General features: G+C 42.1%; 1 protein-coding gene across 1 annotated transcript; it reads left to right on the top strand.

Annotated features, from left to right (window-relative positions):
- Positions 1 to 60: 60 nt before the first annotated feature.
- On the top strand, positions 61 to 27,044 carry sult4a1 (sulfotransferase family 4A, member 1). Its single transcript, XM_069670906.1, has 7 exons — positions 61 to 369; positions 9,753 to 9,883; positions 12,795 to 12,875; positions 13,026 to 13,152; positions 13,266 to 13,360; positions 17,378 to 17,516; positions 22,044 to 27,044. Exons 1-7 carry the CDS (start codon positions 201 to 203, stop codon positions 22,154 to 22,156), a joined length of 855 nt encoding a protein of 284 aa, XP_069527007.1. The 5' UTR covers positions 61 to 200; the 3' UTR covers positions 22,157 to 27,044.
- The last annotated feature ends 813 nt before the right edge of the window (positions 27,045 to 27,857 follow it).

The following is a 27,857-nucleotide window of genomic DNA, read 5'->3' as shown; positions in this document are numbered from 1 at the left end:
TCCCACGTGATTGGCTGTAGGTCAAGTCAGCATCCAGCGCGAGCCTCACCATCCCGAACGAGCAGCAGCGGCGTTTCAAATCATCATCACCTCCATCCTCCCTCCTCTTCATCATCTTTGATTTGAATTAAAAATCAAAACACACTGTTCGCGTGGCTGTGCGCGTTTTCTTGTCCCTGCTCTGGCGGCTCGTTTCGAGGATGGCGGAGAGCGAGGCAGACACGCCGAGCACGCCGATTGAGTTTGAGAGCAAATACTTCGAGTTTGATGGAGTGCGGCTGCCGCCCTTCTGCAGAGGGAAGATGGAGGAGATCGCCAACTTCTCCCTCAGAAGTAGCGACATTTGGATTGTCACCTACCCAAAGTCAGGTAATAACGAGCCTCTGCAGCGTCACGGTCTGCTCCTCGCGCTCTGTGTGGCTTCACAGTATTTCCTGCTGTGTGCTGCAGCGGTGACTGCAGGATTCCCCTCTGGTTATCAAAGTTTACTCTTATAAATAAAGCACAAAGCGAGGGCATTTACAACCTAAGCCAGTTATATGTTGCTCATTTTGCAGAACACGCATGTAACAGTCATTATTCAAGTTGTATGAGGCAGTGTTTCATGCTGAACTGCGCTGTTGTGTCACAGATCTGTTTACATGCAGCTTGTGCAGCAGAACTATAATTTACAGGCCTCTCTCCGGGTTTTAAATGCAGCATGTGTTGCATAATAAGATGCCAACTAATTGATTCAAAGTAAATCGATTAATGTCAGACTGTATAGTGCATCACGTCTCAGCTGGCCTTCATTATTTATATGAACCACACGCGCTCTCAGACGCAGAAGAAGTTGGTGTTTACATCTCGTGGCGCAGCGCTGCTGCTGCTGCTGCTGCTGCAGGCTCTCTGCGCGCGCGGTGCCCTGCTGTGCGCTGGGTGGGACCGGTCATGTGACCCCGGCTGGTGGGCAGCTGGAGCTCGCCGTCTGTGCCTGCAGAAGGGCAGACGAGTTTTATTGTTGTGGTTTGAATGATATTCTTTTTATAGCTGGGGTTGTCTCCGCGTCAGAAACTCTGGTGCTGTTTATAAAGAAAAAAAGACAGTTAGTTTCCATCATTTCAAAGTCAGTGATTGTAGTGCATGCAAATATAATCAAGTTCCCTTCATGTTAGCAGTTCCAAAAAGATGAATGCAAATCACACCTCACATATCTATCCATGTATCCGTTTATCTGAGTGATTTGTCTTGTATTTATTTATTTAACAAGTTACCTTGTAAACCGGTTACCGGGAGATTAAGAGCAAAGGTTTCTCTTTTAAAGAGGAAATTGTTTGTTCATAAAATGGTAAAAAATGCTAAATTATAGTCTCATTATCTTAACTAGCTACTAATCTAAATCCAAACATCCCTTGTTGCAGGGTTATGTTCAGGAACATTCTCTTCAGCACTATTCTGTGGTGGGTTTAATGCCAGTCCAGACGAGGACAGACTTTGTTTGTTGTGGTGAATTATTTTTAGTTTTGTTGCCCTCTCTCTGCAGACATAAGGGGTGTATTCTTTAGTAACTAACTCAATTGACTGTAAGTCTTCAGTTGTGCTTCAGTGAGGGACCTTTTGTGTGGCAGATTGTTTGCAAAAGTCGACAGAGAAGACAGAATATTCTGTTTGAGACCAAACTTAAAATAACAAGAGGAACTGCACACCTAAACATGTTGTTTGAGCTGTACCCCAACAAGCTGTGTTAATATTGACAGTACTTACCAAATTTATAAAAATCTGCATTTCATGGGTTGGAAATGGCTCAACACGCCATCTACTGTTTTAAGTCCATCCTGGACCTCGCCAGCTGATGGTGACGTAGAGACGACCGTTTGGGACAAAATGACATCATGAAATTTATATAAATAAAAAAAAAGGAACGTTAACACCTGTCGGTCGGCACATGCGCACTTGCATTGCCTCGGCTCTGAAAGCTCCGGCTCCAGGCGTTGGTGGGGCTGGAGCCAACGGTTCGAACTGATCGGGCTCGGGACCACCACGGTCCTCCACCACACTAAAGTGCTCTGGAGAAGTCCTCCACCTCAAAAGAGCCCTCTGTGCCATATGTGCCTTGTGACTCTGTGTCCATCCATTTTTCTCTGGCCAGGGGAGGGGATGTCACTGAGCTGCCGGACACAGCCGCCCCCCTCCACCCCGCTCTCAGCACCTTGCTCACTTTGAGCATTTTTCAAAACTGTGAAAATGAAATGTTACTGTGGCTGTAGTTTTGATGTCTCGTAAGCCAATAAGAGTTGGACACTTTATGTGCACAACAGCAAGATAAAGACAGTTAAACTTCCCAGTGAATGTTGCTCAGACTGTAGTCTTGGTGAAGCTTATATCTAGCTTAAATACAGAGGCTCCGTCCTCAATGCAGCTCAAATGCAGCATTAACACTAACTATACTGGGGATTCATCAATATAATGAATGGATCTGTTTGCGGCAAGTCTGCTAATATTCAGCTGGCAGACTTGAAAGCTTCGTCACTATTGGAACAATAAGTTAGCACAGCTTGTTCAAAAGACCTTTTTATACCACTCACTTCTGTCTCATTACTGTCTGCAAAGTACTGCTCATGTTTTCAGCAGCAAACACTGCAACAGAGGAGGGTTAAATACACGTAAACGCTGCAACACAGCTAATTAGCTATGATAGCCTCCTCCATCTTGGGATATTTATCCTCTTGGGGTGAACACTGTTGAGACAGCTTGATCCATGGGGCAAGGTACACCGTCGTTTCTAGTTTAACCCCGTCTTTTGTACACTTAAAGTCAAGTTGTGACAATGCCAGAAGCCTTTAAATACAATGCGTGAAAAAGAACTTCATGAAGTGATTGTATGTTTGTATCTGGATGTTTGCGAGTGCATCGCAGAGTGTTGCCGCGTCATCCTGCAGGAAACATGCTGTTACATGTGAGTAAGCAGCACGAGCCAAACTCCAACAGGCCGAGCTGCTTCGGTTTGTATCTGCAGGCACAGACTTGTGCTGATCCTCCTGTTTCATCCGGACGGGCTGCGTGCTAACGTGTAAACGATTGATTTAGACTCTCCTGGAATTTAGTGCCTTTAATGCTGACTGTGGAGAGACAAATTCTCTATATGACAATAAACCTGCGGAAAGAGTTAATTTTAGATATCATACATCACTGTCATGAGGCTTCAAGGCGATCTTAAGCAAGTCAATCAGAGGATGCATCATCAATGGATATTTTGCATGATCAATTCAATTTCAAATTAAATGTTTCCTCCTTGTGATTCAATATGATCAAATATCAGTTACTTTGCTGTGAAAGTTTCGGTCTTTGGAAAGAACATTGATATTGGCCAACCTGCAAAGAGGAATACTTCTGTTGCTGCTCCGCAATATCTGTGAACATCAGCCAGAGTATAAGTGGGGAACGATTGGGGAGATGACATCTAATATATGGTTAAAGATAGTTTCACCTGTATCTATCCCAGGAAGGTAAATAGTGTGAAAAACACTCTTTCTCTGGGGCACAGCTCAGCAAAGCTGCAAAGTCTGGTGTTCTTCCAGCTTGGATTTCTAGTCTCTGCCTTTGCTAGTTTTGCAAGTGTGGAGAGGATGTTAGGGACAAAGAGACATTTTACAGGCAGAAGAAATGCAGTAGAGTGAGGTTGAGGCTTCAGCTGCTTGTTTGCAATGCATCCTGGTACATGTAGGCACTGATAGCAAGACTCCACACGCAGGAAAACTCAAAACGATGCAAAAGACTTTTCACCTTTTCTAGCATATAACACCACCAACAACAATTTGGCTCTTTTGCTTCCTCGTGTTTAAGGCTCTGTCCAGCTCGTCAACATCTGAGAACAAGTCGCTGAATTAGTCGTGGAGATGAAATTCTGACGAGTCAGTCTGTTTGTCGGGACGTCAAAAGATGTCCCTGATGTTGCATCTCTTGTTGATTGACCGGTGTGATACACTACACGGGGTAAAACAATGCACTGTGCAGTCCAAAAGGGCCGAATCTCATGTCCGCTGAGTTGCTACAGTGTAAGGTTGTCTGAACACGGCATTATGGGTAATATTAGGTAGCTAAGGCTGTAAGGTGAGCTCAAACGCACGCCTCCTGAATTACAACAATGCTTTGTGCAGCTCGGGTGTCAAACACGCTCACTGGGAGCCGTTAATAACAAAACAGTGGAACGGCCCAAATCTGCACAAGTAAAAACAACCACACAAACAAAACACCCGACATTACTTGACTGATGATGAAAGAGTCAGAGAACACACGCACCTTTACATATAACTTAGAAATGATAAAGATATTAAGTACATTTCCAGGAAGAGTTTTTAAGGCCCAAAATCTGTGACTTCTGTTAATGTCGCCACCAAGAAGAGTCACATTCATTAAGTTTGTCTCAGAAAGATCTGGAATGCCCCCTGACATTTGTAAACCAAATAAATGAAGTCTGATCTGCACAGAACGGGCCGCCTCCTGCTTCTTTGTTGCTGGTTATCAGGTGAAAACTTTTATTGTGGATGGAGACGACTTCATCTTGTGTTGGAAATCTTTAAAAAAACAAACAAGCTTGAGGACATCAAACGTGCATGTCCTCCAAGTTGTTCACAAACCAGTTTGTCTGCATCAAAAAGAAGACACTGTGGAGTAAAATAAGAGTAATGCATTAAACGACGTGCAAAGATTTCTTCTGTTTTTAAATGCACGAGAGAGAAACGCCTCTCTCCTGTCCCGCTGCTCTGTGATGGTGTTTCTGTTTCTGGTGCAGAGGGAGAGGAAGCACATGGCAGGCCACATGGTCGGGATGCCGCAGAGCTGTGATGCCATTGGCTCACATGTGACCGTCTCGGCCAATGAGATTCTGTCAACCTGAGGGGGTTGAGAGTGAGCGTGGGGGTCTGCAGTGTGTGATGGGAGTGCTTTTATGACTGTTTTGACATCAGACATACCCTCCATCATGTCTCTCTGCAGGCGATACACCTCTGCACTGCACTGCACACACACACACACACACACACACACACACACACACACACACACACTCTACACATAGAGGGGCATGAATCAGATGCGCTGACACAGAGGCGAGAGTGTCCTCTGCTCTGGCTGCACGGCTGTTTTCTTCTGCAGCAGCTTTATGCAGACTACATCATTTTACCAGTTTGTAAGATGCAGAGAAGGACAAAGATCAAATTGCATGATGGGAAGTGTAGGATCCATTGTTTTTAGAGCTTGAATCTTGTAGAGATCTCAATCTAGAATATTTTATTTTCTGCTGCAATGATTGTTTTTGTTCTTTCCAGTGGGTAGAGTCGGAAATGTAGGAAGAGCAAGGGGCAGCAAGGGGGCGAGGGTCAAGGTTGAACCCGGGGGCCACTGTATCAAGGATTGGAACTAAACTGTTTCCTTTAAGAAATGTTGCACAACTCAGATCAATACTCTCCATTACAGATCTGGATCTTGAGATAATTCACTTTACACAAATTGTTGTACACTTACTGAAAATGCAGCTGCAGGTTACTGACTGTAGAACCAGCCATCGGTCCCTCCTTTGGCTTCCTGTAAAATTCAGAACAAGTTTCTGTTAATTACACACAAAGCCCTGAATGACCTCGCCCACAGTTACATGTCCCATTTCCTTGTTTCATATTTTACCTCTCGTTCCCACCAATCACCGTTTCCTGTGATAACAAGTTATTTCCAGTTGTTTTCTTGAGATCTCGACTTATTGATCTCGTTATCTCCAGATAATAACGCTGCACCACCATAACTCGTATCCCTGACCTCATTAGTGTGGGCAATGGCAGCATGGCATGTCCTGCTCTGTAATATCACAGTGGCCAGCCGGTTGTTTTGTTTACGAGATTTGTTTTCGAGATTGGCAGCTTTGCTATGTCGAGATAATGCGGTCGATAGGTCGAGATCTCGAGAAAGAAACCGGAAATTAAATGAATGGATGCATGTTCGCTAAGGGCGTCCGTACATGCCAGCAGCAATGTAGCTAGTCTCTTTTTTTGGCCGGGGTCAGCCCTACACACGGGTCTGTATGTGACTGACTGACTGACTGAGTGATGGTACTTTCAGAGCCGTAGAGAGAGAGAGTTGCGACATTACAATGGCGGATCATGGAGCATGTTGGACCTCCACTGACGCGACTCTCTGTCTATACGGCTCTGGATACTTTGTTCGAGGAGTAGGCGGTGCTGCTCCTCCGCTGCTCGTCCGCTGTCCTCACCTACGTCCGCAGTGCGCACCTGCTTTCAAACACGTCATTGGCCTCATAAGGACAGTCCTTGTAACACATTGCCCACAAAAGTGCACATTGACCTGATGCGGTCAGCCACATACGAGGTTTGACCTCGTCTTGTTTCCAGATAATACTGTTCTAACCTGCTCTGTGTTGACATGTTCGAAAAGCACTTTTGCCCTGGTTTTATATTTGCTCGTAGTAAATCTGGTATATTTCGCGCTCTACCTACTTTAGTTGCCGCTTGCTATTCGTTACACAAATATTGAATGCAGACATGCTCGACTAAAAACTGCTGCTTTGGGGTACCTTGATTTGGACGACACCACAGACGCAACCTTGTGCATCTCTACAAGACACCACAGGGTATTTGACCAAAAACACAAAAGCATTTCATGTTTATCTGATGTAATGTTAGCTAAAATCGTTAGCATGTCAAACTAGCTAACTACCCACTGCAGGAAATAAGCGTTACATCCAAAACCAAGGACAGTAGGATATCACGTGAAGGGTTGCAGATTACTTACAAAAACCATTGACACATCCAGTGTCGTCCTGGATTGCATTGAAGCTGATCCTGGGCGCTATAAGGGTTAGCATATTAGCCGCTCTACACAACAATACAAGAACAATATTTCTCTTTGCTTTATCTTCTATTGTTGACTGTAAAGTGGTTAGGATTCAGAATTTTAGCCCGAGACATGCAGCTTTTACTTCTGTCGATGCCAAACATACATGTTGCAATCAAAACCTCTTTTTAAACAAGCTCATGTAGCCAACCTGAGCTTAGCTAGCTACAGCTGTTAGCGACAGTTATTTCATCTGTCAGCAGCGGATATGAGGTGTACAATTATTCAATAATTCTTTAGATACTGGGCTGAATTTAAAGGGATGTCCAAACACACATAGCATGCGAGTAGTCCATCTTGTTTTGAATAGAAACTCTTTGATGGTTGATGAGTTTGAGGCACGCCATGTTTGCTCAGAGTCACATAATCTTTTTTGTCCTGGTCTCAACATTTTGGTATTTATTTGGATTTGTACACCACAGCTGATGTTCACAACTGAGCCCTTTCATAGATGCCAAATATATCATGAGCAGCAGCAATTTAAGATAAAATCATCACCAACAAGAATCCCCTGATGTATTTGGTTTCACAGTCAGTATGTGGCCAGCCCGAGGCCACACAGATTCACATCATCTTCCACAAACAAGAAGAGTCTCGCTCACGTCACCGTTTTCTGCAGAAAACAAGAAGCTGTGAGACTGAAAGCTTATTAAAAAACTGAACTGTTCTCTCTGCTAAATGAAGCTCTGTCCTTCAGGTTCCACATAACGCGCTCTGATAGCAGCCTCCTGTTTTTCTAAAGCAGCGTGTGGGATGTCAGATTGAACCGGCACACTCGAGCATTTCTGCAAACCAACATGAGTCACTGCAGAGAACATTGGCATGACAACGAATGAAACTGAGAAATGAGAAATATTCTGCTGTAATGGTTTAAAGCAGGCCTTGAATAACTTGATAAGGGACTGTTGGTGAGAGCGGCAGGTTTAGGATTGAAAGGTTGCAAGATTGAATCACCTAAGCCGACTGAAAAATTAACATTTCTGCCGTGGATCAGGGATGGAAATCCTGGAGATACAATATTTGACTTAAATAAAAGCACTACTGCTCTAAAGAAATGTTGTAATTTTGTAAAAACACTTAACATAAAAATGTGCTTTCAGAAAAAGAAGGTCAGTAAATACTGAACCAAAACGAACAACACATTTCTTTCAGCAGACGGGACTTTTTAGCCTTTAAATCCAAATTCATAGAACTTAATTCATCCATTTAAAACTCAATTTGTGTAAAAGCAACAGTCAACAACACATGACAGGACAAACGACAAAGAGTAGACAACATACAAGAGCTGCTAATGGCAGCTACAACAAGAATCAAAACACTTCTGAGAGAATGTACAGTAGAATAAAACATCAACAAAGCAGAAAACATGAGTCTTTAACAGTGTTGCCGGATTGGGCGGCTTCTTTTGATGACCTTGTGCTGGGGAAAACAGCGTTGGGCTGGTAGATGAATTTTGGGCTGCTTGTCAACATTTGGCGGAGTTTTTGAACACCAAACAAGCTGTCATTTATTCATATCTATTTAATTTATTTGACTGACATGAGTTGTATTCAGTCGTGTGAATAAGGGAGGACCTATTTACTCTGACGCATCATGGCATATTTATTTACTTATATATATTTTTTTATTTATGTTTGATTTTTGGCAGTTTCACTCCAATAAGTTGGTGTGTGTTTTTTTGTCGATCACATTTCATGGTAATATTTGATCCCATTATTGTGATTTCACCATGACGACACAGGTGCATTTTGCAATTTGTGTATTTGGTTGTCTAACTGCACACTTTTTGGGTTGTGATAGCATATTTGTTAACATTTAACAACATTTAAATAACATTTTATCTTTGGTTATTTGATGCGGATATGAAGCTTTGCATGCTTATGTTCTGTTTTCAAGGTTACGACTTGGGATGGTTTTTGTTGACTTGGTTGGTTGCTGGTTTTGAGTTGTTTTTGGGCTGGAAGCTGTCAATCTGATCTGGAAACATTGATCTTTAAGCTATTCAAACTCCACAGCAGCTGCAGCCAGTAGCACAAACATTACAGCAAAGACTTTCTGTAGTATTTGAAGTAGGTCACTTAACATGCTGCAAAGTCTAATAAATGTCCTCAAATGATGTCACTTGAGTCAGGGTTGGTTCAGGCTGAAGACTACAAGACTGAAAATAAAAAAATGTAAGAAAGAAGTGATCTTACCGGACTGCTGCGGCAGGGTAAAGGCTCCAGACTACATTAGCCACTAGTGGCATAACACACCAGAATCTTCAACCAGAGATGCATTGTGGGAAATGTAGGCACCAGGTTGAGACAAAGAGGACAAACACAGAATAAAAAAGTTGATGCCTCTGGTTCTATTGCATCCATTTTGAAGCATGGGAGTACTATTTTAAAGCTGAACCAACTTTAACCTACTGCTGCTAGTGTTACAAACATTTAACTATTTACATCCAGTTGACAAGATGCAAAATTAGCATTCATTTGGATTTATGTTGCTTTACACCTGAAGAATTCCAGTTGTGTCCACGTTAACTTTGTTTTTGGTTTCCACCAAATGCTAAATGCTAAATGCTCCACAGTGTTCACGAGCTAGTTTCTAACTTCATGTGCTGCTTTACTGAATAGATGCCCACTGCTGCTGCTGGAAATAAGGCAATTGGGAGCAGAGTTTGTGGGTCAGAAAACCAAAACAATGAGCTAACAGAAGCTAAAAGTCTCCACAGAGATTAGAGGAACTGCCTAGTAGATAACAAGAGGTTGTTGATTTTTGTGGTTGTGTAAAATTGCTGCTGTAAAATCAATTTTCACTGCTTTTCTTCCTTTTCCAGCTATCCCAAATTCCTGATTGTCCTCTGGCTTTTTTCTCTATCCTCGTAGGCACCAGTCTACTTCAGGAGGTTGTGTATCTCGTGAGCCAGGGAGCAGACCCAGACGAGATCGGCCTTATGAACATTGATGAACAGCTGCCTGTCTTAGAGTACCCCCAACCCGGCCTGGACATCATTCAGGTAATGAAGCTAAAATCAGGCCAGCATCCATTCAGTTTCTTATCATTTCAAGGCTGCAGGAGTTCTGAGGCCGTGGGGGCTTTTAGACTGAAATGATGAAGTCTGCATTGTTTTGTTAAAGTTGTGTTCAGGTTGTAAGTCATAAACATTGAGAATCTGACATCATTATAATTTCACCACTTGAGTCTCAAGTTAAACAATATATATAATAGCTACCGCTAGACAACAGCTAACGTTAGCATTCAACCACTTTATAGCTAAAATGAATGTTAGCTACGAATTTACACCTTTCCAATCGTATTGTGTAACACTATCACACATGAACATTACCATTAAGCTATTATCTCCTAGCTAACTGTAGTATTAGCTAGCTAACAGATATTAGGTGGGAAGGGGCTTAATGCTAACATTACCTATTGTCTGATGGTACCTTTAGCTAGGTATTTACACCTTTCCCAACCGAGTTGTATAACACTATCACACAGTAACGTTATCATTCAGCCACTTCCTAGCTAACAGTATTAGCTAGCTAACAGTGATATTAGGTGGACCAAATGCTAACATCATCTTTTGTCTGATGGTAGCTAAGTGATCAAATATGTTGTTGTACTTTGGATAGAGCCACAATTTTCACTTCATTACCACATGCTAGCCAACATTAGCCTACCTTCTGCTAGGGGTTTAAGGTTTTCTTTACTATAAACACACCAAAATTGGTAAAACTAGAAAATGGTAATGTCTGATAGGGAGTGGCTGAATGCTATCATTAGCTGTGTCCCAATCCAGAGGCTGCAGCCTTCGAAGGCTGTATTTGAAGGCCGATTGTGTCATAGTGTCGCGTCAAAGATAGCTGTCACAATTCGAAGGCTCCTTTAGATGTGGCCAACAAATGCATCCTCCGTTTCCTCGGCCCAGCATATCACGAGACGCATTGTGCGCCAATTCAAACAAGATGCCGGACTACGGTGGCCCTGAAGTGCAAAACAAAATTACAAAGTCTGAAACACTTGGACAAAAGCTTGAGACAAATTTACATCCTGGAAAACATTTTTACATTTTAGAAAAGAAAATTACACAAGCAGAACGCTTTTACAAAGTCTGAAACAAATGAACAAATACAGATTTCTTACGGAAAGGGATTGTACCAAATACCGGAAGTGAACCGGACGTGATTGCGTGAGAGGTCAATCCCGGTTCCGGCATTTGGTAAAATCCCTTTCCGTAAGAAATCTGTATTTGTCAAAGTGTTTCAGACTTTGTAATTTTGTTTTGCACTTCAGGGCCACCGTACCGGACTCTTACACTGCCAAAATAATTACTTTAAATTATACAAGTTTTTGGTTTCAACTCAATGGAAAAGCTACGTTTACTAAAATGAAAGAACCCTTCAAACAAATTATCTTTAAAATAATAGGTTAAGTTACATGACTTTAGTTATGCTAGCTAGTTAGCTAGCTACCTGTTGCTAGGCGACAGGAGCGGCGTTTGGTGACGCAAGGGTAAGGCTGGGAATAGCTAAACAGCTGGTGACGCAAACAGGAAGTCCTCCGTAGACCAGACAGTCGGATTTCAGTTCGGCTTTAACGGTCTACGGAAGCTATGAATGGAGTATCTTCTGTAGACCGCCTCCTGTGAAGGCTGCAGCCCGGGGATTGGGACACGGCTATTAGCTGTACAGAAAAATATGTTCTATCTAAATTTAAACAGATGTCCCTCTGGATTAATTTAGTGGCTGAACAAGCAGGAAGCTGTGAAATTATTATGGTTTGTCAGAGGCTTATACATCTTTCAACTTGGAACACAGCTCTACATTGCATGTGTTATTTACTTATATCATCGACTTGGCAGTGGATTAAGCACCTTACATAGCATGGGTTAAAGTATGTTGTTTTCCAAAGGAATTCTAGTGTTTTTACACGCTTTGAATCAAAAGCTGGAAACATTCAACTAATTCCATTAAAACTGATTCTACACTTAAAGGTCGATCCCTCCTAATGGGGACAGCGAGGACAGTTGTGTAATGTCTTTCTGAGTCTGGAAGTAAATACCCGATGATTTCATTAGGGTTATCTCAGCGTGGGCCACATGACAGGAAGCCTGAGTTACACACTGAGGCATTCAAAACATATAGGCGTTTACCAAGCAGGGAATGTAGGATGCTTAGGGTTAGACCCCAGACGAAATTCAACTTGAATGCACCTAGAAAAAGTTGGACAAATGATATAAATAAGTACACAGCACGCGGTGTGTGAACACTCTGACAAGCTGGTACTCTTTAACGTGCATGCTGTGGCTGGGGCTCAGTGGTAGAGTCGGCCGTCTCAGTCGGTAGGTCGGAGGTTCAATCCTCAGCTCCCTCAGGCTACATGTCGAAGTGTCTTTGGGCAAGACACTGGAACACTGAATTGCTCCTAGGGGCATGGCCAATGTATAAATGTGATAACTGATTGACAGTTGGGCACTTTACGTAGCAGCATCTGCCATGTGTGTGTGAATGTGTGTGTGAATGGGTGAATGTGATATGTAAAGGCAGCTTTGAGTGGTCGCAAAGACTAGAAAAGCGCAGTACAGTCCATTTACCATTTACCATGCTGCTGTGTAACAGGAGACAAAGAACACTAACTGTTGAACATGAACAAATCGATTCATTGACCCTGTAAGTTTACGTTAATGTTGAATCACATCTTTGTTTCGTGGGTTTCACAAAGTACATATTTTTAATACATATAAAACTCTGTTGACGTACACACAAGCAGGCCTGTTCCTTGAGAGAAAAAGTGTCACATTTTCCAAGAAATGTAGCTCCAGATTACGTTTGTGACGTGAGCAGATAAGATGAGAGACACCTACAGGCCGATGAGTGAAATGCAGATTATAGATGAAATAAAGGACTTCTGTTGTGTTTCACCAGGAGCTGACATCCCCTCGTCTGATCAAAAGCCATCTTCCCTATCGATTCCTCCCCACAGCCATGCACAATGGAGAGGCCAAGGTCAGTCACAGAGGCGGGACAGTACATGGACAGTAGTGATGTCGATGCAATAATGTAGACGTTTCAAACTCTACAGAATCATACTTCAAAAACAGAGCTAAATATGACTAAGACATTATGTATCTGACTTCCTGTTGTGGTTCTCCTCAGGTGATCTACATGGCTCGTAACCCAAAGGACCTGGTGGTTTCTTACTACCAGTTCCACCGCTCTCTCAGGACCATGAGCTACCGCGGGACCTTCCAGGAGTTCTGCCGCCGCTTCATGAATGACAAGCGTGAGTATGTGGGTCACTGGAGGAACTCCGTGACCTACCCGAGTGTTTTCAGGTTCACTGTTTTATCTACAGACTTCTCTGAGTTCATCCATTTCTCTCTCTCTCTGTCTTAGTGGGATATGGTTCCTGGTTTGAACACGTTCAGGAATTTTGGGAACATCGTATGGACTCTAACGTCCTCTTCTTGAAATATGAAGACATGTACAAGGTAACATCATCGTTGGTGCTTTTTTTTTTAGCCTTTGTCTGTCTTAACAGTATGTACAACACAGTCATAAGACAGGACTTCTATCTTTGTGAAGATATGACTCCTCGAAGTGGAGTCATTTAGAAGGTGAGTCAGTAAACCTTTAAGTGGAGCTGATGTGACCAGCAGCGGTGGTCGGTGGCAGCATCATGGAAACAATGGCAAAGGAAAGTCGATGAGGATCCTTTAATTTGTGGTGGAAGAAAGAATTGGTCAGAAATGTAAGTGACTTACTACAAAGAGCGATCAGGCTCACTTTCTGATGTCTTGGCCAAACAGTCACAGGGCGTTCACAGAGGAGACCAGTGTTTGTGTCCCGTGTAAGACTTTTCTTTCTGTACGTTACGTAAACTCACCGACATAATGTAACTTAAGTACATACATAAGGTTACCTAGTTAGTTACCTAATAAGGTAGTTTTTATTTGCCAAAACCAGCAAAGTCTCACAGACACACATGAAATTACCACCTCTTAAAATCACATTACATGCCAATGGCAAAAACAAAACCAATGGAAAGACAATAGAAGCCATCCCTAAACCAACGGACTTTAACCCCACAGACTGCAGGTAGTTACCTGCGTGACAGCAAAAGTCAACGTTGGCTTATTTACTTGTCACATACGTAGCATAACGTGATCATCACATATTAAGTAATGAAACATGACTTCGTGTTCGTAGCTACGATCTTTTACAAAAGATGTTGCCTAAACCTCCTAGATCTCAACTTCTTTATCCTTTATCCTCACCACAGTAACGTCAGATGATCATAACTCGTACGAGCGCTGCAGAAGCACTAAACAAATATAGAAACAGGCTTAACTGACCTCATTAGTGTGGGCGCTGGCAGCATGGCATGCCCTGCTCTGTAACATCACAGTGAGCAGCCTGTTTTGTTTTCTAGATCGATAGAAAATGATCCTGTTATCACAAGAAAACCAGCTTTGTTATCTCGAGATCAATAAGTCGAGATCTTGAGAAAACTGTTTGTGAAAAACAGAGTAAATAAAATGTATTCGGGCTTCCGTACAGATTAGTCACATTACATCACTCAGTCTTTGGTAGTGTTGATTTGACTACACAGTTAAATTCATCTCTTTGTGTTTCTGCATTTCTCATTCTGCTGCTGAAAAGATTCAAAACATTCAAAAACACACTAATCATTTTAAGAATTCGTCCCACAGCACAACACGTCCCAAAAATAACGGCCTGCACAATAACATCCTAACTGACCCACTTATGGAAAATTGTAGGGGGAGGAATGGCCTACTAGTATGTGTGCTTCAAACCGCTTTGAAAACCATTCAAAGCTCTCAGACTCCACAGCCACTGTCAGTGCTGCAGCAGTGCTAATACGACTGTCAGGTCAGGTATCCCTCTGTCCTTTCACTCTTCATCACAACAGCCCACTTTTTACACACAACACACCAACGCGGCAGCTCTGCATCGATCTTACCTGTAACTCCCAGTCTAGTTAAGATTAGTAAAAACATTGGCAGGGACAGTTTGTCAGTGCAAAGACATTCGTAGGAACAAGACAATCCACTTCCTCCCTATTTTAAGTCATCATTTCTTACAGTCGCAGCTTCTTTGAACCCTTCAATCCTCTCCTTGTACAACGTGGCACACATGCATCCTATCGACTCTCTGTACAGAACATTCTCCAGTCAAAGAAAAAGAACATAACACGCCAAATCAATATTTGCCCTTTGCTTTGTCAAAGGTCCCTTGTTACATTATCTGTTCTTATCATGTTCATGAGGCAGACTCTGGATTTTCTAAGAACTGGAGGGAGAAGATGAAAAATGTCACTTTGTCTTCGGTAGTTCAAAAGAAATTACATCAATGTTGATAACCAGTGTATAAACACAAAACCAGCCACTCTAGTTTATTAAGGATGGTTCATTACTTTGTATATTCTGGGGGCTATTTGTACTCTGAAGGAGGTACTCATAGAGAGTTACGGATCTTGGAGATTTGCAGACACAAATGCCTCAGGACGCTCCAACCGAAAACTGTGATGCTGCGATAGGCTGCTATAGCTACGTAGCTAGCTCCAACATCCAATTTATATGGCTTCTGATACAACATAATACAATGACGTTTGGCATGACATGGTCTTGTTTAGTTAAGTATTTTGTTTTTTGTTGCTCACTATTACCCTTGTGTAACTTCTCTGTGAAACTTTGTCAACCCTGTTTCCTTGTGGCTCCCCGTGTGCTTCACTGTCTCTATTTTTCCTTTGGATTATTTTTTGCGTGGATCCAGCAGTAAGACTTTTTGTTTCAATAAATATCTGCATAGTCTGCATCTGGGTCCTTTCAAATGTGACATGACGAACAGGCACAGAAGGGAAGGAACACAGAGGCTAAATACACACGGGGTAATCAGACACAGGTGAGACTAACAAAACACAGGTGAAAACAATAAGGGCGGGGCACACAAAGGCGGGAAAACACAAAGGCAGGAAGCAAAGCAACACAAGGGGAGTAAATTGCAAAATAAAACAAGAAATGATTACTGAGCAAAGAAATACAACTTAACAAGACTACTGCTGTGTTCGAAGTGCCATACTATACTAGCAGTACGTACCGATTTGGCCAAAATGTAGTATGCAGTATGCAAACAAAAGCAAAATGTGCAGTATGCCAAAAATACCCGGATGTCGGTCTGATTCGGAGAAAAACTCCAGTATGCATCGGACCAGTCTACCTCGCCTACTGTATCCCACAATGCAAAGCGCTGTTGAAATGATGGACAGCAGCTAAAGCAGTTAAATCAGCCCTATATTAAATAAACGGTTGTGATTGGCCCGACCTGAATGAGGTAGGATGGAAAATTGCCTGAACAGAACGGGGAACAAGATGGATGGTTCCAAGGCTATCTAATATGACTTTTTCCAAAACCCCACTTTGCAAAAAACTTGTCTTTAAAGTAGCTGTACTTTAACTTGAGTATTACACTGTAGACTTTGCAGTCACTCCACTGCTTGAAGCTGTTCAGCCTCTCATTAAGCTACTATAGAAAATATATTAGTCTTAGGAGATGGTGGAGACCAAAAACAGAGCTAAAATAAGAATACATTTTGTACTTACATTCTTCAGGAAAAACAGGTCCGCTTAAATGTTAACATGACTCTGTGCTTGTGCTTTTTATAGCTTGTTTTATCGCTTGATTCGATTGAGAAGATCAATACCACTATCATATTGCTAACGTAGAAGCTACAGTCAGGACACAGTTAGCCTAGCCTGGAAAAAAGGGTAAACAGCTAGCTTAGCTTCGCCAAAAGTAAATGAAATCCTTACCAGCTTCTGTAAAGCCAACTAATCCACACAATAACAATTCTTTGTTTAATCACTTCAACAACTAAATCAAGTACAACATTCCCATCAGCCTCTACTGAACATTGAGAGCTATTAGCGATTGGTAGCATGCTAATATGCTGAACAAAAAGGGTTAGCATGGTTAACATTATTTCTGCTAAACATTTAAATATAGCTTAGTCTTCTGGAGCATGTTGGCTTACTGACATAACATTTGGGTGAAAGCAATGCTGTGCATAACCTCAAACAGCTGCTACCTTATTTTTATGACCCTCATGTAAGACACAGTCTGCCAACATTTGTGGGTCAGTAATCGCTAACAGAACCACACACGTACACCCAATGCAAACAGCACGTAACCCTGAGCTGTAAACTGATAGCCTATATGTTTAACTGTCCCTGTCGATGATGTGTTGTGTACACAGAGCTGTACATTTTGTCCTTACAGCTGTCAGCGTTTCACCTTTATGCTACATACTGTAGATTGTGTAAGCATGGAGAACAGCGTGTTCTCCGCAGCCGTGGGTGGATGCTGTTTAGGGAAGCAGAATCAGAGCCTTGGTGTAATTTAAGGATTTAAGGAGGAGGCATTTTTCTCTGTTATTGTTTGGTTTATTCCATGTTTTAATAATGTTGTGTTTCTCCTCTCATCTGCAGGATCCAGGGAATCTGGTGGAACAGTTAGCCCGGTTCCTGGGTGTTTCCTGTGACAAGTCTCAGCTGGAGGGCATGGTGGAGAGCTGCAACCAGCTCATTGAGCAATGCGGCAACTCGGAGGCGCTGTCTGTTTGCAGGGGTGAGTGGGGAAGGAACAAGAGGTGTGCTAACAAGGCAGAGTTCTGAGTGTCAGGGTTCCTGAGGCCTTTTGTTGAATCTGACAATCTGAAGAAGCATCTCCGAGGCATCACGTCCATTTTAATATTCTATTACTGCATCTGACATTTTCTCTTCTATTTACTTTCCTTCACTTCATGATTTCACAGTTGGTGTCCCATGATTCAGCTTGATTTGTGCCCATTTCCCCGAAGTTAAAAAACTTGATGAAACCTTACAGTTTACAGTAATCTTCGAAACACAAAATAAGTCAGGCTGAATTATAAAGAAATGTGTTAAAAACTGGATAAAATCATACTCCAGCTCGTCACAATTCACTTCTCAGTATTCTTTCTGCCTCACAGTCATTGGTAATCTGCCGTGTCTTCTGTTAAACAACAAGAAACCAAATCATGACACCACTGACTTGACATTTAACTTCTTCCTTGAAAGCAAACTCGCTGTCACCGACTTCCTTCAGATCTCATATTTTAGAGAGATGACCCATGAAAGATAATCAAATAAACCCAACCCTATCCAAAATAGAACAGAGAAGAAGTTCTCCCTCATAAGTAAATCTACAAAATACAAAATATTTGATGTCTGGTTGACCTCAAAATGTAGGCAGATTGAATCAACCTTGGACAGTCTCCCATAAAATCTAACCAAGTCTTCTTCCAAACTTAGCTAGGCTAACCCACGGTGTTACAGATCAGCTGCACAAGCAAAAAGGTAAAATTTGTCTCCAGGCAAACAATTAAACCTATGGAGAAAAACTAGCTAACATCAACAAGTGACCGGCACCAAACACAAAACAGAGTCCAACACAAAACACAAAAAGTTTAATCCAGTGAAGCAGTGCTGGCTAAACAGGAAGTGGCTGAAGTTCAGGGAAAAATAGCATCAGAACATTTGATTCTTTTACTACGTTAGCTTGTATTTTACTAGCTAACGTAGTAAAATACTGTCTTAAGTGGATAACATCAGCTAACTCAACCAGAGCTTTGCTAAATTTACTAGCTTGCTAAGTGCAAATTACTTTATAAGCTAGTGTTAAGAAGTAGCTAACACCATCTCCATGTAGCATAATTTAGAGCTAGCTCATTAACCTTAGCTTGCCTACCCACTAGAGTAGATAGAGAAATTAGTCATAGACGAAGCACAGAAATGTTTATCCAGTTAAACAGTGCTGGCTTAACAGGATTGTAACTCATGTTGGGGGGAAACTAGAGTTACCATCAGCAGGGCATTCGATTCAAAGTGGGAGCTTTGTTTGGTTTTGTTAGCTTGCTTGTTAATGTGGATGAATTAGCTAGCTAACGTAGAAATACTCTCTTAAATTGCTGACATCAGCTAATGCAATTAGACTCTTGCTGCTAATCAACATGTCAGCTTGCTAGCTTGCAATGTGCAAATTGCGTTATTAGCTAGTGTAAAGAAGCAGCTAACGCCATATCCATGTAATATAAGTCATAGCTAGCGGACTAACCTTACCTTGCCTGCTCACTAACTTTATCACTTGCAAAATACCATCTGTATAGCAGGATATTTGATTCATGGTTGCTTTTGTTAGCTTGCTCGTTAAAGTGGATGAATTGTTAGCTAGCAAACATAGCAAAATACTGTCTTGAGAGGTTAACATCAGCTAAGTCTTTTAGCCAGCTTGCCATTTGAAAATTTGTTACGTTAACAAAGCAACCTGTACCATATCCGTGTAGCATAAGTTAGCTAGCTGGCTGGCTAACCTTAGATTTGGTTGTTCGCTAATGTAATGGCTAGCAAAATCAAAAGCACTATCTGTGTGGATATGTTAGTTTACAAGCAAATGTGGTTCAAGATTGATGTGGTTTATTTTAACCAACATTAAATGATCGTCACTGTGCGAGTACAAGAAAACAGATGCTGACTGCAGTACACTTCTTATATAATGACTTCTGAAAATTACATATAGAACCTTTAAATTTAATATATGTTTAAAGGAACTCTAATCAAATGTTTTTAAAGGAAATCAGCAGCTGCTTATAAACGCACCACAAATAACCCTGACTGCTGTCTCCAACCTTTGTCTCTGCTTTCCTTAAGTGCTACAGAATTCAACGGTTCTTTCTAGGGAACTATCTATAAATAATTGAAAAAGAATTGATTACCCTTTTAATTTAAAACATAACTGCACAGGTATTCTACTGTGTTGAACATGGTTGTTATTCTGTTTAAAGGCTGTAGGGGTCAATGAGTTGTGTGTAATAGGGGCTATCTTATGTCACTGACCTGCAGAAGTAAACAGCATGAACGCTTCAAATAGACATTGTACTGAGAGAGTTGTCTTGACGACAGTTTCACTTGGCCTTTTTTCCCTTTCACCTTACCTGGCTGGAGACACACACACACACACGCACACACACACACACACACACACACAGAGTCAGACAATGTCTTCGTCAGCACTCTAACCCCCAGAGGCCCTTCAATTAGCTGAGCTGTTGTTATTGAAGGAAGGAAAATTATATACGAGCTGCTGTTTACACATCTTTCCCTGACTGGAGCACGATACAGGCTTCATTCATTCATTCATTCTTTACAAATGAAACCACCATTGATCTCAGAACACAACATGTTACGTTGTGAAGTCCCGATAACAGTCCAAAAACATTAACATACATATGACTCGGAGCAGTTGGAAGAGCTGAATCATACAGCTTCTCGATGTTGTAGCAAATTATGTATTTGCAGTTTATTAATCTGATCTAAAGAGCCCTAAATTGTTCAGTATTTATTAAAACTGTAATAATTTTAATTATTATTCTCACAAAAAAGTGTGAAAGGAGTTAATTTGTATTTCAAAAGGCCTTATTTTGAAAAGTCTGCTTTTATTTTGAAATGGAGTGTCCTAAAAGTAATTATAAAACGTTTTCTTCAAATTTAATGTACTATTGAACCCCTGAAGGTTCTATAAATAACTACGTAAGTCACATGATCTTTAAGCTTTAGGTTCCTCACCTTCAGTTTGAGATGATTACAGCACCACCCTGTGGCTACATGTTGCACCTACACCATAGCTTCCATTTCAAGATTGTTTAGTCTGTTTAGTATGATTATACCTGCATGCCTCGTCCATTAGCTTTTACGTGTCTTTTGCATTTGTTCCCTTACATGTTATTATTATTCAGTTTGTTTTATGTTTCCATTCTTTGTTGGTTTTCATGTTTATTTGTGGTTTCTGTCATCTGTTTTTATTTCTGTTTTTCCATCACTTCTTTTCCTTTTAGTGCATGGAAGTCTGATGTCTGGTCTGCTTTAGGCTAAACACTCAGTGAGTCTGGTCTGTCTCACACTCAACACAGCAGGTGAGTCACTGCTGCACTCACTCTGCAGCTGAAACGTGTCAAATAAAATGTGATGATTTCAGAGCACCAAAACTACATCCATCTGAATCAATGGTGTGATACTCAGAATGACCTTATGGGGTTTAACAAAACAGAGAACAAGCAGAGGGGTAACGTTGTGTTAACGTCTGAGGAGGGCCAGAGAAGGTGAAGGGCAGTACTAAAGCAAAACTAAAAGATTCATTTAGAATCAGTTTCAGGGAACTCTCTATTTACAGATTCCGCATGACATGTGGAGGCACACGACAGGATTTAAGTATCAGACCACTATGTTTGTAGTTCGAGTAGTATTTACAAATCACGTATCAGCAGGCTGCGGCGTAAGCAGGAAAAACAGTCCGCGAGGAGAGCGAAAGCAGGAGGAGCGTAAAGCGCCCGTAATGATCTCTATAAACAGACATCTGCATGCTAACAGCTAACAATCTGCTCTAGATCAAAAATTCAACTTGAGACAAATCTGCTTGACGCTGTGTCTCAAAAGCTTCTCAGTGTTTATATGTCCTGACATCCTTGAATGCGTCATAAATGATGGCTCCGCCCTCCGTCTCATGTTACAGTAGTGTTCTTCTCCTCTTGAGGACAGACCTGTCAAAGCTTCATGTTGTTCCTAATCTGCATCATGATGTTGTTCTTTCAGCAAACTGAAGAGCCGTTAATTAAAGTCGATCACAAGAAAATCTGTTTCTGTTTGGGCTTCATCCCGCTGCAGTAAGCCAGAGTGCAGCCTCTGTGTAACTTCCTGTTTACAGTGAAGCTGAGACTCAGCACAGACAGATGAACGGGCGCTCCTCCGGGGGATGGGACGAACCGAGAGATGACAGCGTTTGTTTAGCAGACACATCTGGAGGGGAGGATTTCCTGCTTCTCAAGCTGCTAACTGGACTGTAAACAATGCAGCGCACGGAGGAGGAAGTCTGGGCTAGAAGTTAACGCTAAACGCTGGCTCAGCTGGAAGGCCCAAAATGTTCACTGTCACTCCCAGAGACTAAATCGTTGTCAGATGATAGCCGAGATTGGTTTGAACACTCTCTCAACGCTCTGTCCTTGATTATTTAGTTGTTTTCCAAAGTCACCAGACGTTTTGTGTATACCTAAAGTTCTTCCTTCTCCCCGTTTTCTTCCTGCAGGTCGTGTCGGTCTGTGGAAAGACGTCTTCACAGTCTCCATGAACGACAAGTTTGACGTCGTGTACAGACAGAAGATGGGCAAGTCCGACCTGACCTTTGACTTCTTCCTGTGAGGAGCGACCTCCCTCCTCCTCTGCCCTCCTCTTCGCCATGTGACGCCTCCTGACTCTCAACAATCGCACACTTCCTGCCAAAACCGCTCCTACATCTCCACTCAGTCTGAAGTTTAATGGTACAGTCCGACAGGGGGATTACACTACAAGACTTTACCCAGAATGCATTGTGTCTCAAGCTGACATGTCATCAAAATGAATCCACATTTATTATTAATTTATCTGAATTCAATAGTGAAACCAAACCTCCCTTCACCCCTACCTCCACAGTGTGTCCCCACTGTTGTGTACGTTAGTGTATAACGAGGGTTACAGCGATATAAGACCTACTATAAGGCCGTGTTCATAACAGGGATTCAAGCTACGTGCAGATATTTTTGCCTGCTCAACCAATTCATTTTCACGTCATGGTTTCCTCTTTCTTTACGAGTTATTAGGAAAGGTTGTCCGATGTTTAGGCGCCTGAGGCCGTACAGTCTTTGTTGGGATGTGGCTAGCCCCTGTTTACTCCTTGTGAATGTTCACCACCAGGTATTTAAATCTGTCCACTATCTCCACCGCTGTGCCGTTGATGGTGACTGGGGGCTGAGTGCCTCTCTTCCTCCTGTAATCCACAGTGACCTCCTTGGTCTTGGAGACGTTCAGCGAGAGGTGCTTGTAGCACCACTGTTCCAGGGAATACAGGAGTGGGCCGAGGATGCAGCCCTGTGGCGCTCCTGTGCTGACAGTCAGCGATAAAGAAGTGGCAAAATGGCGAAGGCAAAAGTGTCTATATATCTTTTCCAAATGGTCACATGCAAAGATAAGCCCCTTCGACATTATGGGATGGCTTTGCAAAGTTTCAGAGTGAAAGACAAATGTATTAATCAGAATCAGAAATACTTTAGCTGCCCTCCCCGGTGCTCACTCTGACTCCTGGCTAGCACCGTTAGTTCATCCATCTTGTTTGCCAGCGATCTCACGTTTCCCATGATGAGTGAGTGGAGGCGCGGCTTATACCTCCTCTCCATAAGTCTCGGTTGTCTCGACCCAGCTCTCTTTCCTCGCTGCCTCTTGCCTCCTCTGCATCCCCTGTGAGTCCTTCTCCAGAGTTCGGCAGGTGTCCCGTGTTCTGGTCGCTGTGTTGGCCGGCTTCAGCGTGACCAGCTGATTCCAGGTGTAAACAACACGGGGTGGCTGTAATGTGGCTGCAGCTAACGTTGTGAAACAGCAAAATAAAAAACAAAAATAAAAAAGAAGACAAAAAAGATGTCCAGGTTTAGTGAGATGACAAGATCAATACCACGTACATGTCGTATATTAAATTTAAAGCTACAACCAGCAGCTAGTTAGCTTAGCTTAGCATAAAGACTAGAAAAGGAGGACACAGCTAGCCTGGCTCTGCCTGGAGGTCACAAAATCTACCTACCAGAACCTCTAAAGCTGGTTCAAATCAGGACTATAATTCGATACCTTATTTGGCAGAAGTTGTAATCACAAAAATTATGAGACATTTGATAATTTCCCAAAGTTAATGTGGTTAGCATTTTAGAAATTAGTGGCAATATTAGCTTGAATAATGTCAACTTTCAACGGCTAGTTGCTAACTTTGTTGCTAACAGGTTCCGTGCTCAACAGGAAGTGTTTAAGAGCTGACGCCTGCTGCAACATTCTGATTAGACAGAACATAAACACTTAAATTGCAAAATACAAAATTAAATAAATCAGATTTAATTTTTTTCAGTTCAGTCAGTTAGTTATTCTTATTTGCAGTGTTGATCAGCCACAAATATCTGCACGTATCCTCTGTGATAAACCCCCCGGAACATTTACACCATCATGTCACACTTGCAGACTAAAAGCTGCAGTATAACGGATATTTAGTCTGTCACTCTGATACATCGGTCTCACCCTGAGTACATCGGTCTCACCCTGAGTGCATCGGTCTCACCCTGAGTGCATCGGCAGTTATCTTGATGAAGCTTAAGAGAAGCCAAATCTGTAGAGAAGTTAAATCCACCCAGAGGATGGTTGCTGTGTTTCTTTTTTTGCTCAAAATGCTGCAGGGTTTTTCCGGCCTCCATCGCTGATTGTCACTGGACGTTTATGTACGAGCTTTAAGTGTGTGCACGTGGATGTTTGTGAGTGTGTGTCTCAAAGAAAGAGGAGGGAGAAAGAGAGTGAAGAGTGTCTGTTTCAGGGTTCACAGATAAAATGAATCATCATATTTAATAACCGTTTAAAGCACTAAACATTCATGTGAAAATGAATAATGTTGGAGCTCTTTAGTTGTAGGATCTGAAATGACAATGAACAGGCTTATAAGCAACACAAATCGTTACTATCCTTCAAAATAAAAGCATATGCAATCAGAATAATTCTTCAGATGCTATAATATAACATAATTATGGAAAAAAACACTTGATTCCTTAGAACTTTAAGATTTTAGGTGGCATCTTGTGTATAAACATGAAGGTTACATCAACAGCATGTGCACCTGCTGTGTCAGTGTATAACCGTATACTGCCCTCTGGTGGTTGAAATGAGCAGCTGCTGCTCAGATGCCAAACACAGCTGATAAATGAATGTCCAAAGTACGGTCAGAAGGCAGAAGATTTTTATGCAGACAAATGTAGAACAAATTTACAAGAAATTATGTGTACAAAGACATTCAAAAATATATATTACAGAGATAATCAAACCTACATTTACACGCACATATGTGAGGCTGAAAGACCTCTCATAAAATCTACAGACATGAACAGAAGTAAAAAGGACGCTGCTCCGTGTTTAGTGTGGAGGACTTCAACAGTTTATTCTTTTAAACGTATCGACAACAAGAGAAAAGAGCTTCATTGCAGAGATGAATCTGAGTTTTTTTCAGTTAAACATCATGTCAGATAAAGGAAACATCTGTTTGTTTGGCCCCCACTGACCCTGTTGTGGATTTTAAAACCCTGTAAATCAGGATGTTACCAGTTCTGGGAGATCTGGGAGAACATGTCCAGGAACCTCTCCCAGAGCTCGGCTTTACTTTGTTTCAGCGTCAACATCCATCCACAAAGGGAACAATAACAACGCAGAGGGCACTCTCAAAAAGGGGGAAGAAACCACATTGCTACTAGCAACGGTAAATTTACTCTATCTTTCTATTCGTCTTTAAAATACAATAACTCGACAGAATATTCATTAAGCTAGAGTTCATCTTACTTTGGCGCACATCCTCCCCCATCCCAAAGTCCAGTTGGGTATATTCAAGATCGCCAACACCTGGTGGAGCATGATGCGTTCATGTGCGCACGTTCATGAGAGAACCACCCTCAACCAGGAAGTTGACCTTAGAGAGAACAATGATTAGAGATCAAAGCAAACAAGAAACCAAAGTGGATCCTAACAGTAGCTGATAAACACATCAAGTAACCAACGAAAGGACAAATAAAGGAGTTTTGTCACCTGTTGAGTAAGTGACGCTCCCTCACAGACCACCTGGATCCATGTTTTCTGTGTGTCACTCGGTTTGAGGCGATTTTAAAACACTTTATTTAGGATGTGCACAGTTTTGTCCTGATAGTGGTTGAACTTCCTGTAAAAACGTGCATAAAATCAATTCACATTGCACTTCTTAGAACGTCCAGGCCCCTTTTACACCTGCCAACTCGAAGGGTTTGTTTACACTAAGTCGCAAATATGCATCTCTGTTAGCCGACAAGCCAGAGTCACCGCATTTTCAATCCGGAGGGTGGTGGTAACGCACCTGATGCTGTTTGGTATCACCTAAAAACACCTGAAGAAGACCAAACATTCAGTGTTGCAGTGATCTTGGATCTGTAATGTTTGAAATCATAGACTTGCACATAAGAAGTGGAAGTAGCTTCTGTGACGTCACCAATTGGTTCTCTTCTGTCTCCGTGTGTTTAGAGCCATGAATGACCATATTTGGACAAGAGGGCGGAGCTAGAGAGAGGGGGGTTGTAAGCAAGGTGCATCCGTGCATTTGGATGCTAATTTTGGCTAGCTCAAAACATAAAAAAAACAAAAACAGACGACTTCTCAGATTGTTTTTTCGTGCCAAATGCTAAACAACATACTCTGTAGGTCCCTGTGGAGTTACTCGTCAATCACAGCTAGCCCCGCCCTAAATGCCCCCCTGCTTTATGGTCTGTGTGACTCTTACTGGGAGCATCATTGACTAAATGACGTCATGCTGTGCTGAATAAGACTTAAAACTAGAGATTGAGACCATAAACTTCAATACAACTCGTGGAGTCGCCCCCTGCTGGCGATTAGAAAGAATGCAGGTTTAAGACACTTCCACGCATCTTCACTTTAAAGAGGCTACATCCACTTCTTATCTAAAGTCTGTGATGAAAATGAATGAAGCTGTTTACTTCCTGTCAGTTTGCGTGTGACTGGAAGAGAAATGGCTGACTTCCGATCGTTTCTTTTCTTTCTTTTTCTCTCCGTTTTCTGGGAAACGTGGAGTTTTGTCTGCAGGAGAGGAGAGAGCAGAGTATTAACACATAACCAGCATTCACCACATTCTGCCACTCACTGTAGAGTCACCACAGTATCTGCAGTCAGACTATTAACCTGAGACGTCACTTACAGTCCTCCTCGTCCTCCTCAGTAGTTTCCACTCCAGCAGACGCGTCCGTGCGCTCCTCAGACACTTGTGAATGTCTTCATTGTGTGGATGTAAACGACAGCACTCGTCACGCCGCCTCGTTTACGGCTTCTCCTTCTTTCTTCTCATTGTTTGGCTCTCTGCGTCACTCTGTTTACAGCCGTCTCCACTTTACGGTTTGTTTGGGTTTTTTTTTACATGCCTGTCTCTGTTTCCCGGGCGTCCTGTGTTTTACATGCTTTGCTTGCTGGTTTATTAATAAAGTTGTGTCTTCAGGCAATATTATGACGACTGTGTGTCCTTTCTTTTATCTCTTAAGGGTCTAATTTTGGTCCGAACTTATGTCAGTGAAGATATTTTACACTTCTTCGAGGTCTAAAGGGACGTCTAATGACTGATAGGACACAGGTTTGATGTATAGTGGTAGAAAATAACGTGAAAATAATATATAAAATAAATAAAAATGTGCTGAACTGAGGCATACAAAAGATGACTTTTTGAAGGGGGGATTAAATCCCACAAAATAACAGATTTTCTCAGGCTAAGGTAACGCTGTCGGCACACAACTAATCTCTATTTACAGAGTCTACAAAAAAACGTAGCATCCGTAGGCGTGTGACGGGATTTGAGTACAGGAAGTGTTCTGGTTTTCGTTTGTAGTACGTTTGTAGTCCGAGTAATATTGACCAATCACGTATCAGCAGGCTTCAGTGTGTGCAGGAAAAACTGTCTGTGTGGAGAGCAGAAGCAGGCGGAACGTAACGACATCCCAGAATCTCTATAAACAGACATCTGCAGCGAGTGCAGCGAACAATCTGTGGATCTCACATTTAACTTGAAATGAATTCCCTTGACGCTGTGTCACTTCAGCCGTTCAGCGTTCAGATTTCCCGACTTCCTCGAGTGCATCAGAGATGACGGAGCCGGCCTCCGTCCGACAAACGAGCATTTTAAAAGTTTTCTTCTCCTCTTGAGGACAGACCTGACAAAGCTTCATGTTGACTTGTTCCTAATCTGCATCATGATGTTGTTATTTCAGCAAACTGAAATAACGCTGGCTAAACCTGACGCGCCCGACATGTTTGCTCCCAGAGGATC

The sequence above is a fragment of the Semicossyphus pulcher genome, unplaced genomic scaffold (assembly GCF_022749685.1).
Source record: "Semicossyphus pulcher isolate SPU_LCO1_2020_fin unplaced genomic scaffold, fSemPul1.0.p SCAF_20, whole genome shotgun sequence".
NCBI lineage: Eukaryota > Metazoa > Chordata > Actinopteri > Labriformes > Labridae > Semicossyphus > Semicossyphus pulcher.
This window is presented reverse-complemented; position numbering and strand designations above follow the sequence as displayed.